The sequence below is a fragment of the Micromys minutus genome (assembly GCF_963924665.1).
Source record: "Micromys minutus genome assembly, chromosome: 10".
NCBI classification, from domain to species: domain Eukaryota; kingdom Metazoa; phylum Chordata; class Mammalia; order Rodentia; family Muridae; genus Micromys; species Micromys minutus.
Genome location: NC_137979.1, coordinates 11,386,787 through 11,404,994, shown reverse-complemented (window position 1 = coordinate 11,404,994; position 18,208 = coordinate 11,386,787). Strand labels below are relative to the sequence as shown.

Sequence of the window (18,208 nt, the reverse complement as noted above, 5' to 3'; positions counted from 1 at the left end):
GTTGCTCATCTACACAAACTCAACAACACTTGTCAACTTTCCTGCTACCGTTCTGATAAGCTCACTCATACAAGTGGCATCTTATTGTGGTTTGAATTTGCACTATCCTGGAATTTGCTGATGTTAAAGGTTTACCATTTGCACACACCCTTCCCCCCACCGATTTGGTCAGTTTATATTTTATACCATAGACACAAGACCATATAAAACCTTTCCTCAGAATGGTAATATCCACTGTATTGTTTTGTATAATATATTCCTTAAAGTGTTCATTAATATATTCAGTGTTTAAAGTGTCTCAATAGCAATTTCATCCATTTATAATATATATGAACATACTTAAATTACCCCCATTTCTCTTGTTTGTTCTACTTTTCTTTTGCCAAAGTTCTGTTTCTCTTTTTAAACATTTCCCCCTGTTTTCAATACCTAAAATCACTTGCTGAGCTTTCAGATGACCAGTCCAGTACCTACATCTCTGAAATGCTCCTGCAACTGCATTTTCAGAGGATTCAGTGCTATCTTTTATCCTTCACAACGGACACACACACACAGGTGAGAGGGGGGGGGGAGGGAGGGAGGGAGGGAGAGAGGGAGGAAGGGAGGGAGGGAGATGTAGTAGTAGGTTTAGCTAAACTGCTTTGTGCTCTAGGTGGGTCACACTCCCAGCCATCTGCCAGAATCCTCTGGATACCTGAGTGAAAGACACACACACACACACACACACACACACACACACACACACACACACTTACACCATACACAAAGCACCCCAATGAAACCAAGCTTTCACTTCCAGGAAAGGCATCATGAAGCATTTGTTCTTCTGAGTCTGGCTTACTTTGCTTCTGTATAAAGATGCACAGTTCCAGTGTTTTCAACCCTGTCTATGCACTGCAACCATTTTCAGATGACACAAAGGCAACAAGTCTTGCCTAATTTTAAAAATTATTTTAAAAGTATTTGATTGTATGTGTATGCTTCCATGTACCCACACACACCTGTGAAAATGACAAGAGTCATTAGCTTAACTGATGGTTGTGATTTTCCATGTGGGAGCTGGGAACATGTTCATGTTTATAAAGTGAAACAATTACGTATTGACCGAAAGAGTAAGGTTGGAGAAAAGGTAGATTTAGTTTCAGTTCCACATAAATAAAGCTAAATATTCATTCAGGCTTCACTCACTGGTGCTCTTTGGTCACGTCTTCATCAGCAACATCTCAAGTTCAGGATATTGGAGGGGGTCCACATGCTGCTGAACCCTGTCTTCCATTCCCTTTGCTGTTTGAAGACAGTGTATCTAGTTGGGTTGATAGATAGAAGAATGGCGGCCTTAGACTCATCTGCTTGACCATAGGCAATGGAACTATTGGAGACTAATTGGAGTAGGTGTGCCCTTGATGGAGGAAATGTGTCACTGTAGAGGTGGGCTTTGATGTCTCATCTGCTTAAGCTAGATCTAGTGTGACAGTCTCCTTTCCCATCCTGCAGATCAAGATGTACAATGCTCAGCTCCTTCTCCAGCACCATTTCTGCCTGCATGACACCATGCTTTCCACCATGATGATAATGGGCCGAAGATCTGAAAAGTGTCAGCAGGCCTCAATTCAATGTTTGCCTCTGGAAGAGTTGCCATGGTCCTGGTGTCTGTTCACATGGATAGAAACCCTAAGTAAGACACTAGTGAATGAGAATGCAGCTGTGTGGAACTTTCCCTCAGAGTGACAGATGCTTGTACATGAAACAGACTATTTCCACTGTTCCAGCCTTGGTGCAGGAAGAGGCACAGTCTTTGTTGGCCTCTGTGACGCACTTCAGTTTCTGAGCACATCCTTAGATTATCAGGTCACCTCAGAGCCCTTGTGTGACAAGGTTTAGTGGAAATACAAGGAGCTGTACCCAAGCCTGAGAAGAACGGGAGGGGAGGTAAAGAAAGAATGTTCAAAATACATCTTTGTTTCACTGTCATGTCACATGGGTCTACAAACTAAACCATATCCATGAATCTAAACCATCTTATTCATTCATGAAATTGTGATACAAAATATATCCTTGAAATGTGGGAGCCACTTCTCCAAGGGAAGATACCAGAGAGTATGCTAGTTACACAGTGTTTCTTGTGACTCTTTCAAGGTAGATAGTTTGCATGTCTACTTGAGATACAGTTCCGTAAGCATCCAGTAGCACAGGTTAAGGTCAAACAATGTTTGCTTTTGGGGCAGAGCATTGATAACCAATGAGTATAAATCAATGTGTTCTCCAGTACCACACAAGGGAAGAAAACGAGGACAATAAATGATATCAGAAATGAGCATGGCTTGTACTATCGGAGCAATACTCCACTGTGTAAATACATTTTCTGTATCCATTTCTCTGTTGAAGAACATCTGGGTTCTTTACAGCATCTGGCTATTATAAAAACAGGATGCTATGAACATACCGGGTCATGTATCCTTGTTATATGTTGGAACATCTTTTGGGTATATGCCCAGGAGTAGGATAGCTTCAGGTAGTACTATGTCCAATTTTATTAGGAACTTCTAGACTGATTCCAATGTGGTTGTACCAGCTTGCTATCCCAGCAACAATGGAGGAGTGTTCCTCTTTCTCCACATCCTTTTCAGAATAAGCTGTCACGTGAGGTTTTGGTCTTAGTCGTTCTGACTGGTGTGAGGTGGAATCTCAGGGTTGTTTTGATTTGCATTTCCCTACTGACTATGGATGCTGAGCATTCATTAGGTGCTTCTCGACCATTTGGTATTCCTTAGTTGACAACTTTTTGTTTAGCTCTGTACCCCATTTTTAATAGGATTATTTGATTCTCCAGAGTCTAACTTCTAGAGTTCTTTGTATGTATTGAATATTAGCCCTCTATCAGATATAGCACTGGTAAAGACCCTTTTACAATTTGTTGGAGGCCGTTTTGTCTTCTTTACAGTGTCCTTAGCCTTACGGAAACTTTGCAATTTCATGAGGTCCCAATTGTCTATTCTTGTTCTTAGAGCAAAAGATAACTGTGTTTGGTTCAGGAAAATTTCCCCTGTGCTTATGTGTTCTATGCTTCTCCCCACTTTCTCTTCTAATTGTTTAGTGTACCTTCTTATATGTGGAGGTCTTTGATCCACTTGTATTTGAGCTTTGTACAATGAGACAAGAATGACATTATGAAATTCCTTGACAAGTGGATGGAAGTAGAAATTATAATCCTGAGTGATATAACCCAGTCACAAGAAAACACACATGGTAGGCACTCACTGATAGGCGGATACTAGCTCTAAAAAGCTCTAAATACTCAAGAAAAAATTCATAGATGTTATGAAGCTCAAAAAGTAGGACAGCCAGAATGTGGATGCCCCAGTTTTTCTCAGAAGGGAGAACAAAACACTAATGGGAGGAAATACAAGGTAAAACAGAGGAGAAGGGATTGAACAAAAGATCATTCAGAGACTGCTTCACCTGGGGATCCACCTCATATGCAGCCACCAAACCGAAGCACTATTGCTGATGCCATAAATTGCTTACTGGCAGGAATCAGATATGGATGCCTCATCAGAGGCTCTTCCAGATTCATACAGATACAGTTAAAGATACTTGCAGTTATCCATCTGACTGAGCACAGGGTCCCTGATGAAAGAGCTAGAGAAAGGACTAAAGGAGCTTAGAGGGTTCGCAACTTCATGGGAAGAACAGCATTATCAACCAATCAAACCCTCTAGAACCCCAGTGGACTAAACCACCAACTATTGAGCACACATGGAGAGACCCCTGACTCCAGTTGCATATGTTTCAGAGGATACCATTGTTCTAGTAAAGGCATATTTTTCCAGTGTAGGGTAATGCCAAGGCACGTAGGTGTAGTGGGTGATTGGTAGAGCATCTTCACGGAAGGAAGTGGAGGGGAAGAAAGATGAAAGCAGTAAAGGGGAGGCATGAGGATAATATTTGATATGTAAATAAATAGAATATCTAATTAAATAATAATTAAAAAGAAATGAGCCTTGGAACATCTGCATCCTTCTATGTTATTTCTAGACAAGTGATCCTGATAGTATCTCAATGTGTTTCTGTTCTGTTTTTCAGTTTCATGTGTGTGTGTGTGTGTATGTGTGTGTGTGTGTGTGTGTGTGTGTGTGTGTGTGTGTGTGTGTGGTGTACTTATTATTTCATGTATGTTTCCATCTGTGTGAGTGCGTGTACCATCTGAGCAATCTTGTTAGGTCCCACATTCCTCAATTTCTTAACTTTTAGTTTGCATCTATCTATCTATCTATCTATCTATCTATCTATCTATCTATCTATCTATCTACCTACCTACCTACCTACCTATCTATCTATCTATCTATCTATCTATCTATCTATCTATCTATCTATTTATCTATCTATCTTTCCTTCCATCCATCAATCCATCCATCCATCCATTTATACATTCATCCATTTAAGTGGGTAGATAGAATATAGTTGAATCTTTGAAAAATTAATCTATTTGTTTTTTTTAAGGCAGGGTCTTATTGTATAGCCATGGGTGTCCTAGAACTTACTATGTAGACTGGACTAATCTGAAATTCATAGAGGTCTTCCTGTCCTTGCCTCCAAAACACTGGGATTAAGGGCATGAAACATTATGCATGACTGCTTTGTCTGTTAAAGGTCTACTTTGATAATTTACACTTAAAATCATTACTGACAGAATTAGATTTCACGATCACATTTGTAAATGTTTCATAATCATTTTCACTTTTCTTTCTGTTTTTCATTTTTTTTGCTTTCAGCACATCAATTTTACATATTTTAAAATCTCCACTTTATTTTCTTGAGTTTTCAAGGTGCTTCTTTTAAAAACCACCTTAGGACAATTTAAGAATGACACTGTAACACCACTTTTCTTGTAATACAGACACATAAGAGAATTCACATCACGATTCCTTCAGCATAAGAAAAAAAATTACCTGCCAGAAAGCACTAATAATAAATTGTTTGCTTTCACATCATCCATGTAGTTTTGATTCTGTCATATTGACTGTATAGGAAAGCATTTATTTCAAGTATAATTGATCTAAAAGGAGGAAATGTCCAAACATAATGAATGCTTAAAATTACAAATTATGATCACAACTTTTATAAGAAAAAATTAATTTTCATTTATTTTAAATGTTAGGCTTTAGATGTTTGACTTCAGATGCTTAGCGCCCATCACTAATGTCAGTATCGAGAAACAAAACTTACTACATGCCCCAAAACACTGAGCTGGGGTGCGATGCTTGTGAAAAATTAAGAATCAGGACCCAGATATTTTACTAAAAAGGAACCCTGTGAGTCCTCCCAATAACCCCACACTTGGAAAGCTGAGGCAGAAAAACTGAACTCAAGACCTTTCTTGGCTATAAACTGAGTTTGAGGCTACTGGGCTACCAGAATCCTGTCATATAATGAGAAACAGAAGCCCAGAGATGGACAAGAGCACCAGCTGCTCCCCCAAAGGACCTTGTTTGATTTTCAGCACTTACAAGGTGCCTCACAATCATCTGTAACTTCAGCTCCAGGAAATGCTCTCTTATGATCTATAAAGAACCAAAGCACAAAATAGTGCAGAAACATGGAGGCAAAGACACACACATAAAATAAATATAAGAAAATAGAACAAACTGAGGACAACAGCAAAAGAACCATCCTGGCCATATGTGGGATGAACCCACCTTTCCAGAAAAAGGAATTGAGTGAATTTTTACTTAGAAAGAAACTTAAAAATTTCACTGAAAAGAAAAAGGACAGATGCCAACTATCAATATGTACACATAAAAGCAGAGCCCTAATCCAGGAGACAGAGATTTGTGGGAAAAACATCACATTGTAGAGCCTGTGGGCAGAGAGTGACATTGGCCATGAGAACAGCTGTTCCTGAAGTTTGCAAAACCCAAAAGGCACATCTGAGAATCCTGGTGTCTGTCTTAGCACTGACATAGGAAACTCCCTCTTATGGCCTGTGGAAGACATCCAGTGGAAATCCAACAGGAGTTCAGTCTCCAAAGCAAAAGAGAGACAGAGATAAAGGATGTGTTTAAGGAGAGCAAGTCTGTTCCACGTGGATAAGTCCCAGTTACTCAATACACACAGTGCTCCTGAGAGTTCTGCTATAGCAGCAGAGGCTGGGAAAAGGGAGTCCAAAAGCCCCGGATGGTTGGCCATATCCTTGTGTATAAATCCAGGTTCTGCAAACAGAGAGGAAGAGAGTGAACGACTGTGTAGGCCATTCTATATTGTGTGACTGGGTTGTCAGAAAGAATGGTAGTTGAATACCAACCAGCCAACAGTGTCATTACTTGAACATATATTGAATGTTTCTGGTGATAGACACCTTTTTATATAATTTTTTGCTTGTGTTTCAGTCGCAATAATCTATGTAGGTATACATTATCATTTGATTTAAGTAATTAAGTTTGGATATTTTTAGAACATTCTGAAATACAATATTTAATCTTAAAATGTTACTATATATGTGGGTATCTATATATAGGCTAATGCACATGGGTCTTGGTACTCATAGGGGTTAAAAGGTTGATAATTTCTTGGAGCTAAAATGTCACTGCAAGGACTGTGGTGGCTTCAGGCATGTTCTGGAACTGGTTTTATCTCAATGCCATGTGTCACAGGAAGAGAAATAGGTGTGTGTGGCTGAAACACTTGGGTACAACAACAACCATCAGAGGCACACACTGTAATCTTTTGAGGACTCAGTATTTCCTCCCACAATAAAGTTTCTGTAGAGCTGACTTCATATCTTTGTTCCTCAGACAATAGACAACTGGATTCAAAGACGGCGTGACCACAGAGTAGAAAATGGATGCCAGGCGACCCAGGGTCGGAGAGTACTGAGAGGCAGGCCTCAGGTACACAAAGCTTCCAGTTCCATAAAACAAGATGACAGTGGTCAGGTGAGAGGAGCAAGTAGAAAAGGCTTTCCACCTGCCCTCCACTGAGGAGATTCGAAGAACTGTGGTCACGATGCCAATGTAGGAGACCACAGTGAGGGCAAAGGAGCTCATGACAATGCAGCTGCTGACAGCAAAGCCCACCTCCTCACTGAGACGGTAATCAGTGCAGGACAGTCTCATGACAGGAGGCATGTCACAGAAGAAGTGCTCCACAACATTGGGACCACAGTAGGGGAGGGAGAAGGTGTTGAATGTATGGAAGGCTGAGTAGATGGAGCCACTCACCCAGGCAGTGACCACCAGTGCAGAACGGCACTCAAGGCTCATGATGGTTCCATAGAGCAGTGGTCTGAGGATGGCCAGACACCGGTCATAAGCCATGGCTGTGAGCAGAAAGCATTCAGTGGCACAGAGTGTGATAAATATATAAAGTTGTGCTACACATTCGAGGTAGGAGACGACTCCCGAGCCTGTAAAGGATATAACCACTGCCTTGGGGATGGTGGCCGAGGTGTAGCACACGTCTAGGAAAGACAGATTCTTCAGGAAGAAGTACATGGGAGAGTGGAGCCTCCTGCCTCTCATCACAGCCATGATGATGGAGAGGTTTCCCAGGAGACCAAAAGTGTAAGCAAACAAGAAAAATGGGATGACCACCAATCTCAGCTGTGGGACATCTGAGAAGCCCCTGAGGATGAAGTGAGTCACTCTTGTGTGATTGGACATGTCTGCTGAAGTTGTGTTCAGAAGTAATGCCACACACAGCTGAGGGAGGTGACAGAAATAAAGGCAGGATCAGAACATGTGTGTAGGTCCATGTTGATTGTTGTAGCAATGCTTTTATGAGAAACCCAATACAATGAAATAACCAATAAATAGTATTTTGATGAATCAATGAAGAGCAGAGATATTGGGTGAGGGATGAGTAGGAATTGTCGAATAAATAGAGGGAGGGAGAGGACAGTAGAGGAAGGAGGAAGGTGAAGAGGAGAGAGAGGGATAGAGAAGAAGAATAGGGAGAGGAGACACCAGCCAGAGTTCTCTTTTTCTTAATTTTTATTTTTTATAGTTCTAAGAAATAGTCTCAGGTACTGACTTAAAAGACTTTTTTATTCTCATGTGTGAATATAGTGGTGTAGTTGAGTCACCCTCTGTCTGTGTATCAATATATATATCTATGTCTATGTCTATCTAGATCGTAGGATTCATAATATAGCAAAGTTAAGCCAAAGTAAAGAGCTTACAGGCTGGCAAGAGTGTCTTTATGTCTTTGTTTAGGATATTTTTAGGTGCTGAAGAGGGTGGAGTTGGCTGCCTGTACTCATGTTGTGTAGAGACGCGTTCCTCTCATATTTTGGCCCATTTGGCATTGTCTGCCATGGCCATGTCTGAGTTCTTCCTGCTAATCTTGTCTCCTGGGATGGCCTGACTTCTGCTCCTCAGACACAAAGGCTAGGTTCTAATTTTGAGGCCACTTCAGCCTTCCAAGGAGACACACTGATTCTCCTTCCTGCTTCCAATGGTTTCCACAGAGACACGATGTCCATCCCCCCTAGTGAGCACTCTCTGCACAGCCCACCACCAGCTACCCAGTGACCCCAGCCCTCAGGAACCATGTCTAACATGGATGTGAATCTTCCTTCCTCAGTGCAGTTCTCTGAGGACCTGACAGTTGCTAAAAGCAGCTGGTGTGGAGTGTTGCTTAATATATTATTTTAATCTTTCCTCTGTCAATTTGGTTCTTTGCAGACAAGTTCCCCCTATGGCAGCAGAGACAGTCCCTGCCTTACTTGGTCTGTGATTTGCACAGTGGGCCATGTCCTTCTGCTGCTGCCATGTCCTAGAGGAAGCAACTCCTGATTCCTGTAAACTCAGGTGGCCAACCACGGACACCTAGGAGTGCTCTTGAGAAGATGGCTTAAGATAAAGCATCACTGAGTTATTCATTAGTTTTCTGCCTTCGAGTTCACTGTCTATACAGGAAGGCATTGAACTTGCAATGCCCCTGCCTTTGTTTCAGAAGCAGCTGGGCTGACAGCCTTGTACCCTCAGGTCATTGTCAGCATTGTGAGGTAGACAGAAGACACTTGGACAATTTTAGAAACAGAATACACAGCAGTTGTTATTCCAGTCTGTCAGCAAGCATGCTAAGCAACAAGCCTGTGTCTCTTCTTGTGTCCAGGTCATGGTACATACTAAGGGTCTGTGGTGAATTTATACTTAGTGCGGTTGTAATAGAGACTAATGCTCAGGTATTGAACAGCTTCCCCTCTCTTATGAAGACTTTTAAGTTTCTTAACAAACAAATAAACAAACAAACAAACAACAACAACAACAACAAAAAAACCAGGTTGATTCACACACAGTGAGCACATCTTACAAATTGGCACAGAGGAGATTTTGTTTTGTTTCATCTCACTCAGCTCTTACCTGCTTGGACAGTGTCACTTTCTGTGTCCAGCCGTCATCAAGTGGTGAGATGGACAGTAGGACTGTCTCTCAGGCACAAAGTCAGGTGTCCTGGCAAGGACTTGTTGGAGGTATGGATGCCTGAGGCTGTTTGATGTCCTTTGCATGCCTTACATATTGTGAAATGATTCACCTGCAGGTCCATCTGGGAAAGAAGAGAGCATGCTTTGAGCTGTCTGGGGACCTGGCTCTGGGAATATGCTTGTTTCTTGCCAGGTCCGGTAGACTAAGAATTCTCAAGGTTCCTATGGGGTATCTCAAAGATCTTAAAACAGAATGTTTCCTGATGTCACATGAAAATAACTGTTGGTTCATTAAAACGAGGTTTGATTTTAATAAACCTCAGGCTGTTGTCTGGGAGACAGACATTAATTTTAATATACAAATATCTTTATACTACACAGATCACAAATCTGTATATGTGACTCTGTCCTATCTTTCCACCTTTTGGTCTTACAAAGTCTTGTCTTACCTTACAGCTATGCACGGAGTGCCTGGTTTAAATGACAGGTTTGCTAGTGTGTGCCATACATTGTCAACTAAAGTCTACAGCTCATTCTTTTCCACATAACTCAAACTCAACCATGGAGATTTTTTATATGTTTTCTGCCTCTTCTGTATATGTTTACAATTTGGAGGTTCATATCTAACACTACTATTCAGTTTTGGATGTGTAAGTGGTTAAGTCTCTAATTTTATTTTTCCCCATGTGGATACTCTTTTCTTCCAGCATAGTTTTTGAAGAGACCATTCCTAACTTATCAAATTTTACTTTTAGTAGTTTTAGTTACAGCAGTTTTGTATCATGAGAAAATATGATATGACCCTGTTGTACCCAAAACCATACTGTTCTTTAAAGAAAGAGTCCAGGTTGAATGTAGGCATTACAGCCAACAGATTTGTATCACAAGGCCAAGGATGCTTGGAATGAAGGTTTTATCAAGGGCTTGTCCTATGTCAATCAAAACAAAACCAATCTAGTAGGTTTTCATGTCTGGGTGGAGAGACATCTCACATTTCAGAGAAGTGTAGTGAGTAAACAGGCCCCACTCTGCAGGTGAACAGCCTATGTTGGATCTAAAGGAGCAGTTCCAGTGTTTCCATGACACCTATCGATGTCAGGCAATTACTGTGAGCCACATGCAGGCAACATGACCTGACTAATTTAAAGACTATTTAGTTGTATGTGTATGCTTCCATGTACCCACATACGCCTGTGAAGGTGACAAGAGTCATTAGCTTAACTGATGGTTGTTATTTTCCATGTGGGAGCTGGGAACATGTTCATGTTTATAAAGTGAAACAATTATGTATTGACCGAAAGAGTAAGGTCAGAGAAAAGGTAGGTTTAGTTTCAGTTCCACATAAATTAAGGTAGATATTCATTCTGGCTCCATTCACTGGTGCTCTTTGGTCACAACTTCATCAGCAACATCTCAGTTCAGGACATTGGAGTGAACCCCTATGCTGCTGAACCCTGTGTTCTCTTATCTTTGCTGTTTGATGACAGTATTTCTAGCTGGTGTGAGAGGAAGAAGAATGGCTTTCTTAGATTCATGTATTTGAATGCTTAACCATAGGCAATGGCACTATTGGGGCCTTATTGGAGTAGGTGTGCCCTTGATGGAGGAAATGTGTCACTGCAGAGGTGGGCTTTGATGTCTCATCTGCTCAAGCTAGACCTAGAGTGGCAGTCTCCTTTCCCTTCCTGCAGATCAAGATGTAGAATGCTCAGCTCCTTCTCCAGCACCATTTCTGCCTGCATGACACCATGCTTTCCACCATGATGATAATGGGCCGAAGTTCTGAAAAGTGTCAGCAGGCCTCAATTCAATGTTTGCCTCTGGAAGAGTTGCCATGGTCATGGTGTCTGTTCACATGGATAGAAACCCTAAGTAAGACACTAGTGAATGAGGATGCAGCTGTGTGGAACTTTCCCTCAGAGTGACAGATGCTTGCACATGTAACAGGCTGTTTCCACTGTTTGAGACTTGGTGCATGAAGAGGTGTAGTCTTTGTTGGCCTCTGTGATTCACTTTAGGTTCTGATTACCATCCTTAGATTATCAGGTCACCTCAGAGCCCTTGTGTGACAAGGTTCAATGAGAATGCAAGGAGCTGTACCCAATCCTGGGAAGGGCAGGAGGGGAGGGACAGAAAAATGCTCAAAATATATCTTTTTTCAGGATAATGTCATAGGATCTGTAAACTACACAACCTGCATGATCCCAAATATCTTATTCATTCATAAAATTCATTGATGATACAAAATATATTCTTGAAAGGTATGGGTCACTTTTCCAAGGGAAGAGCATAGTGAGTAGGCTAGTTAAATGAACTTTTTTTTTTTGTGAATTTTTTGAGGCAGAAAGTTTTTATATCTACATGTGATACAGTTCTTTAAGTGATGGGTAGCAAAGGTTAAAGTCACACAATGTTTGCTTCTCTTTCAGATGATCGATAAGCAATGAGTCTAAATTAATGTGTTCCCCAATACCCACAGGGAAGAAAACAAGGGCAATAGATGACATCAGAAATGGGCATGGGGACAACTGCATCCTTATATATGCTTTTGAGACAAGTAAGCCTGATAGTGCCTCAGTGTGCTTTTCTTCTGTTTTTTTCTTGTGTGTGTGTGTTTCACATATGATTGTATGCATGTTTGCACCTGTGTGTGAGTGTGTGTACTATCTGAGCCATGTTGCTAGCTTCCATATATTTCAGTTTCTAACTTTTAGTTTTCATCCATCTGTCTGTCTGTCTGTCTGTCTATCTATCTATCTATCTATCTATCTATCTATCATCTATCTATCTATCTATCTATCTATCTATCTATTCCTCCCTCCCTCACTCCCTCCATCCATCATCCACCCACCCACCCAACCATTTATTCATCTATCTAAATAGATAGAATATTGTTGCATCTTTGAAAAAACTAATCTATTTCATTTAAGTATGAAAAGGTATTATTGTATAGCCATTGGTGCTCTAGAATTTACTATGTAGACTGGACTAATCTGAAATTTATAGATGTCTACCTATACTTAACTTGCAAATGCTGGGATTAGGGATATCAACCATTATGCACGACTACTCTGACTTTTAAAAGTCTATTCTGAAAATTCATACTTAAAATCATTATTGAAAAAATTATATTTCACTATCACATTTGTAAATGTTTCATAATCATTTTCTTTTCTCTTTTTCTCTCCCATATTTGCTTTCAGAATATTAGTAATACTTCTTTATAAAGCTCTAGGATATTTTCTTGAGTAAAATGATTCTTTAAAAAAACCTTAAGCCAATTTAAAAATGACACTGTAGCACTGATTTTCATATAATATGGACATATAAGTGAATACCCACCCCACTTCCTACAGCATTAGATAAAACATTACCTGCCAGGAAAAACTAATAATAAATTGTGTGCCTTCACATTCTCCATGTAGATTTGATTTTGTCATACTGACTGTATGGGAAAACATTTGTGTTGGTATTATTGATGGTAATCTAAGAAAGAAAAATGCCCAAACATTATGAATATTTAAAATCACAAATTATGGTCACAACTCTTATGAGAAAAAGTTAGTTTTCATTTATTTTAAATGTTAGATTTTAGATGCTTGACTTGAGATGCTTAGTGTCCAACACTAATGTCAGTATTGAGAAAAAAATTTAATACATTCCCCAAGACACTGAGCTGGGGTGCCATGCTTGTTACAGATAAAGAATAAAGACCCAGACTTCTTACTGAAACGGAAACCCAGTAACCCTCATACTTGGGAAGCTGAGGCAGGGAAACTGATTCAAGTCCATTCTCTAACAGAAACTGAGTTTGAGGCAACTGGGCTACCTGAGGTCCTGTCTAATAGTGAGAAACAAGGGCCCAGAGTGATGGGTGAAAGCATGAACTGCTCTCCCAAAGAACTTTGTTTGATTATCAGCACTTACAAGGCACCTTCCGACCATCTGTAACTTCAGCTCCAGGAACAGATACACTTCTCTGATATCCAAAAACTCAAGGTACAAAATGGTGCACAGACACAAAAGGAGGCAAAACACCCATACACATGAAATAAAAATAAATGAAAGATAAGAGAGTCCAACTGAGAACAACAGCAAAAGAACAATCCTGGCCATATTTGTGATGACGTCACATGAACAGTTTCCATGAACTGATTTAGGTGAATTTTTAATTAGAAAGGAACTTTGAATTTTCACTGAAAAAAGAAGGACAGACTCAATCTATCCGTATATACACACAAGGCAAAGCCCTGAGCCAGGAGACAGAGATCATTAGGGGTAAAATCCCATTGTGGAACCCATAGGGAGACAGTGACATTGGCAATGAGAACAGCTGTTCCTAAAGCTTGTAAAACCCAAAAGTCACGTTTGAGAATCCTGGTGTCTGGCTTAGCACTGACATAGGAAACTCCCTCTTATGGCCTGTGGAAGACATCCAGTGGAAATCCAACAGGAGTTTGGTATCCAAAGCAAAAGAGAGACAGAAATAAAGGATGTGTTTAAGGAGAGCAAGTCTGTTCCACATGGGTAAGTCCCAGTTACTCAATACACACAGTGCTCCTGAGAGTTCTACCATAGCTGCAAAGCCAGGGAAGAGGGAGTCCAAAAGCCCCGGATGGTTGGCCATCTCTTTGTGTATAAATCCAGGTTCTGCAAACAGGGAGGAAGAGAGTGAACGACTGTGTAGGCCATTCTATATTGTGTGACTGGGTTGTCAGAAAGAATGGTAGTTGAACACCAACCAGCCAACAGTGTCATTACTTGAACATATATTGAATGTTTCTGGTGATAGACACCTTTTAATATAATTTTTTGCTTGTGTTTCAATCTCAATAATCTATGTAGGTATACATTTTCATTTGATTTAAGTAATTAAGTTTGGATATTTTTAGAACATTCTGAAATACAATATTTAATCTAAAAATGTTACTATATATGTGGGTATCTATATATAGGCTAATGCACATGGGTCTTGGTACTCATAGGGGTCAAAAGGTAGTAGATAATCGCTTGGAGCTAAAATGTCACTGCAAGGACTGTGGTGGCTTCAGGCATGTTCTGGAACTGGTCTCATCTGCAATGCCATGTGTCACAGGAAGAGAAATAGGTGTGTGTGGCTGAAACACTTGGGTCTAACAACAACCATCAGAGGCACACACTGTAATCTTTGAGGACTCAGTACTTCCTCCCACAATAAAGTTTCTGTAGAGCAGACTTCATATCTTTGTTCCTCAGACAATAGACAACTGGATTCAAAGAAGGTGTGACCACAGAGTAGAAAATGGATGCCAGGCGACCCAGGGTCGGAGAGTACTGAGAGGCAGGCCTCAGGTACACAAAGCTTCCAGTCCCATAAAACAAGATGACAGTGGTCAGGTGAGAGGAGCAAGTAGAAAAGGCTTTCCACCTGCCTTCCACTGAGGGGATTCGAAGAACTGTGGTCACAATGCCAATGTAGGAGAGCACTGTGAGGGCAAAGGAGCTCATGACAATGCAGCTGCTGACAACAAAGCCCACCTCCTCACTGAGACGGTAATCAGTGCAGGACAGTCTCATGACAGGAGGCATGTCACAGAAGAAGTGCTCCACAACATTGGGACCACAGTAGGGGAGGGAGAAGGTGTTGAATGTATGGAAGGCTGAGTAGATGGAGCCACTAACCCAGGCAGTGACCACCAGTGCAGAACAATACTTCTGGCTCATGATGGTTCCATAGAGCAGTGGTCTGAGGATGGCCAGACACCGGTCATAAGCCATGGCTGTGAGCAGAAAGCATTCGGCACTCGCAAACATAAAAATTATGTAAAGCTGTGCTACACACTCGAGGTAGGAGACGACCCCCGAGCCTGTAAAGGATATAACCACTGCCTTGGGGATGGTGGCCGAGGTGTAGCACACGTCCAGGAAAGACAGATTCTTCAGGAAGAAGTACATGGGAGAGTGGAGCCTCCTGTCTCTCATCACAGCCATGATGACGGAGAGGTTTCCCAGGAGACCAAAAGTGTAAGCGAGCAAGAAAAATGGGATGACCACCAATCTCAGCTGTGGGACATCTGAGAAGCCCCTGAGGATGAAGTGAGTCACTCTTGTGTGATTGGACATGTCTGCTGAAGTTGTGTTCAGAAGTAGTGCCACACTCAGCTGAGGGAGGGGACAGAAATAGCAGCCATCGTCAGAACATGTGTGGAGGTCCAGGAAGATATCAGAGGCATGCATATTGTTTATCAGAAAACACTGACAATGATGTAGCCAACCCAAATGGCATTTTGATCAGACTATTAAGAGCAGTGAGATTGAATAAGGGAGAATCAGGCAGGAGAGAGAGGACAGTAGAGGAAGGAGAAAGGTGCCCAGAGAGGAATAGGGAGCAGGAAGGGATAGAGGAGACACCAGTCAAAGTTCTCTTGTTCTTAAATTTTGTGTGGCTTCAGGTTAAGAAGTAGTTTTAGGTATTTTTTAAAATGAATTTATTTTACAAAACAAAGATAAATGTACAGATTTTAAACATTTTTTGCTTAAAATTATACATTTTTGTCAGTACTGTAGGTATTTACTTTAAAGATTTTTTACTTTCATGTGTGAATATATGTGTGTAGGTGAGTCACCCTCTGTCTGTGTATTAATATCTATCTCTATAAATCTTCATTATCTCCATCTATATATGTCTATGTCTCTCTAGATCTTAGGATTTACAATAGAGCAGAGTTAAGCCAGAGAAGAAGAGCTCCCATGCTGGCACCAAGTGTCTTTGTGCCTTTGTTTAGGGTATTTCTAAATGCTGGAGACAGTGGATTGAGCTGCCCTAGCTCACGTCCTTTAGAGACACGTTCCTCTAATGGACTGGCCCCATTTGGCATTGTCTCCATGGCGGTTGTCTGAGTTCTTTCTGCTCATCTTGTCTCCTGGGATGGCCTGACTCCTGCTCCTCAGACACATAGGCTGGGTTCTTATTCTGCTGTCCCCTCAGCCTTCCAAGGAGGCCCACTGCTTCTCCTTCCACTTCCAATGGTCTCCACTGAGATGGGATGTCCATCCACCCTAGTGAGCACTCTCTGCACAGCCCACCACCAGCTACCCAGTGACTCCATCCCTCAGGACTCATGTCCAATTTGGGTGTGAGATTTCCTTTCTCAGTGGAGTTTTCGTAGGACCTAGCAGTTGATTAACGTGGCTGGTGTGTGGAACACACTTAATAAATTATTTTAATCTTTCCTCTGTCAATTTGGTTCTTCACAGACAAATTCCACCCTATGGCAGCAGAATCAGTGCCTGCCCTACTCAGTCTGTGATTTGCACAGTGGGCCATATCCTTCTGCTGTTGCCATGTCCCAGAGGAAGCCACTCATGATTCCTGCAAACTCAGGTGGCTAACCACTGACACCTAGGAGTACTCTTGAGAAGATGGCTTAAGATAAAGCATCACTGAGTTAGTCATTAGTTTACTGGCGTTGAGTTCACTGTCTGGTCATTAAGGCATTGAATATGCAATGCCCCTGCCTCTGCCTATTAAGCAGCTGTGCAGACAGCCTTGTACCTTTAGGACACTGTCAGCATTCTGATGTATGCAGAATACACTTTGACAACTTTAGAAACAGAACTCATAGCAGTTGTTACTCCAATCTGCAAGCAAACCTTCTAAGCAACAAGCCTGTGTCTCTTTGAGCCAAGGTCATGGTACATACTAAGGGTCTGTGGTGAAATTATACTCCATGCGTTTGTGATAGAGACTAATGCTCAGGTATTGTACAGCTTCTCCCCTCTTATAGAGACTTTCAAGTTTCTTTTAAAAAAAAACCAGGTTGATTCACACACAGTGAGTACATCTTACAAATAGGCACAGAGGAGATTTTGCTTTGTTTCATCTCACTCAGCTCTTACCTGCTTGGACAGTGTCACTTTCTGTGTCCAGCCGTCATCAAGTGGTGAGATGGACAGTAGGACTGTCTCTCAGGCACAAAGTCAGGTGCCCTGGCAAGGACTTGTTGGAGGTATGGATGCCTGAGGCTGTTTGATGTCCTTTGCATGCCTTACATATTGTGAAATGATTCACCTGCAAGTCCATCTGGGAAAGAAGAGAGCATGCTTTGAGCTGTCTGGGGACCTGGCTCTGGGAATATGCTTGTTTCATGCCAGGTCTCATGGACTAAGTATTCTCAGGGTCCCTATGGTGTGTCTCAGAGACCTTAAAACAGAATGTTTTCTGATGTCACATGAAAATAATTGTTGGTTCATTAAAACGAGGTTTGATTTTAATAAACGTCAGGCTGGAGTCTAGGAGACAGACATTAATTTTAATATACAAATATCTGATTACTACACAGATCACAAGTCTGTATATGTGACTCTGTCCTATCTTTCCCCCTTTTGGTCTTACAAAGTCTTGTCTTACCTAACAGCTATGTACGGAGTGCCTGGTTTAAATGACAGGTTTGCTAGTGTGTGCCATACATTGTCAACTAAAGGTTACAGCTTATTCTTTTCCACATACATCAAACTCAATCATGGAGTTTTTCTACATGTTTTCCATTTCTTCTGTATATGTTTACAATTTGGAGGTTTATATCTAACACTACAATTTATTTTTTGAAGCATTAGAGGTTAAACCTTTAATTTTATTTTTCTCCATGTGGATACTCTTTTCTTCCAGAATAGTTTTTGAAGAGACCATTCCTACCTTATCAAATTTTAATTTTAGCAGTTTTAGTTACAGCAGCTTTGTATCATGAGAAAATATGATATGACCCTGTTGTACCCAAAACCATACTGTTCTTTAAAGAAAGAGTC

General features: G+C 41.1%; 2 protein-coding genes across 2 annotated transcripts; both read right to left on the bottom strand.

Moving 5' to 3' along the window:
- Positions 1-6,731: 6,731 nt before the first annotated feature.
- Positions 6,732-7,658, bottom strand: LOC308426518 (olfactory receptor 5A2-like; the record flags this gene model as incomplete). Its single annotated transcript, XM_080924321.1, has 1 exon — positions 6,732-7,658. The coding sequence occupies one exon, from the start codon at positions 7,656-7,658 to the stop codon at positions 6,732-6,734; it is 927 nt and encodes a 308-aa protein (XP_080780447.1).
- A 6,941-nt stretch (positions 7,659-14,599) lies between these two features.
- Positions 14,600-15,526, bottom strand: LOC308425130 (olfactory receptor 5AR1-like; the record flags this gene model as incomplete). The annotated part of the gene is made up of 1 exon (XM_080922367.1): positions 14,600-15,526. One exon carries the CDS (start codon positions 15,524-15,526, stop codon positions 14,600-14,602), a length of 927 nt encoding a protein of 308 aa, XP_080778493.1.
- Between the last annotated feature and the right edge of the window lie 2,682 nt (positions 15,527-18,208).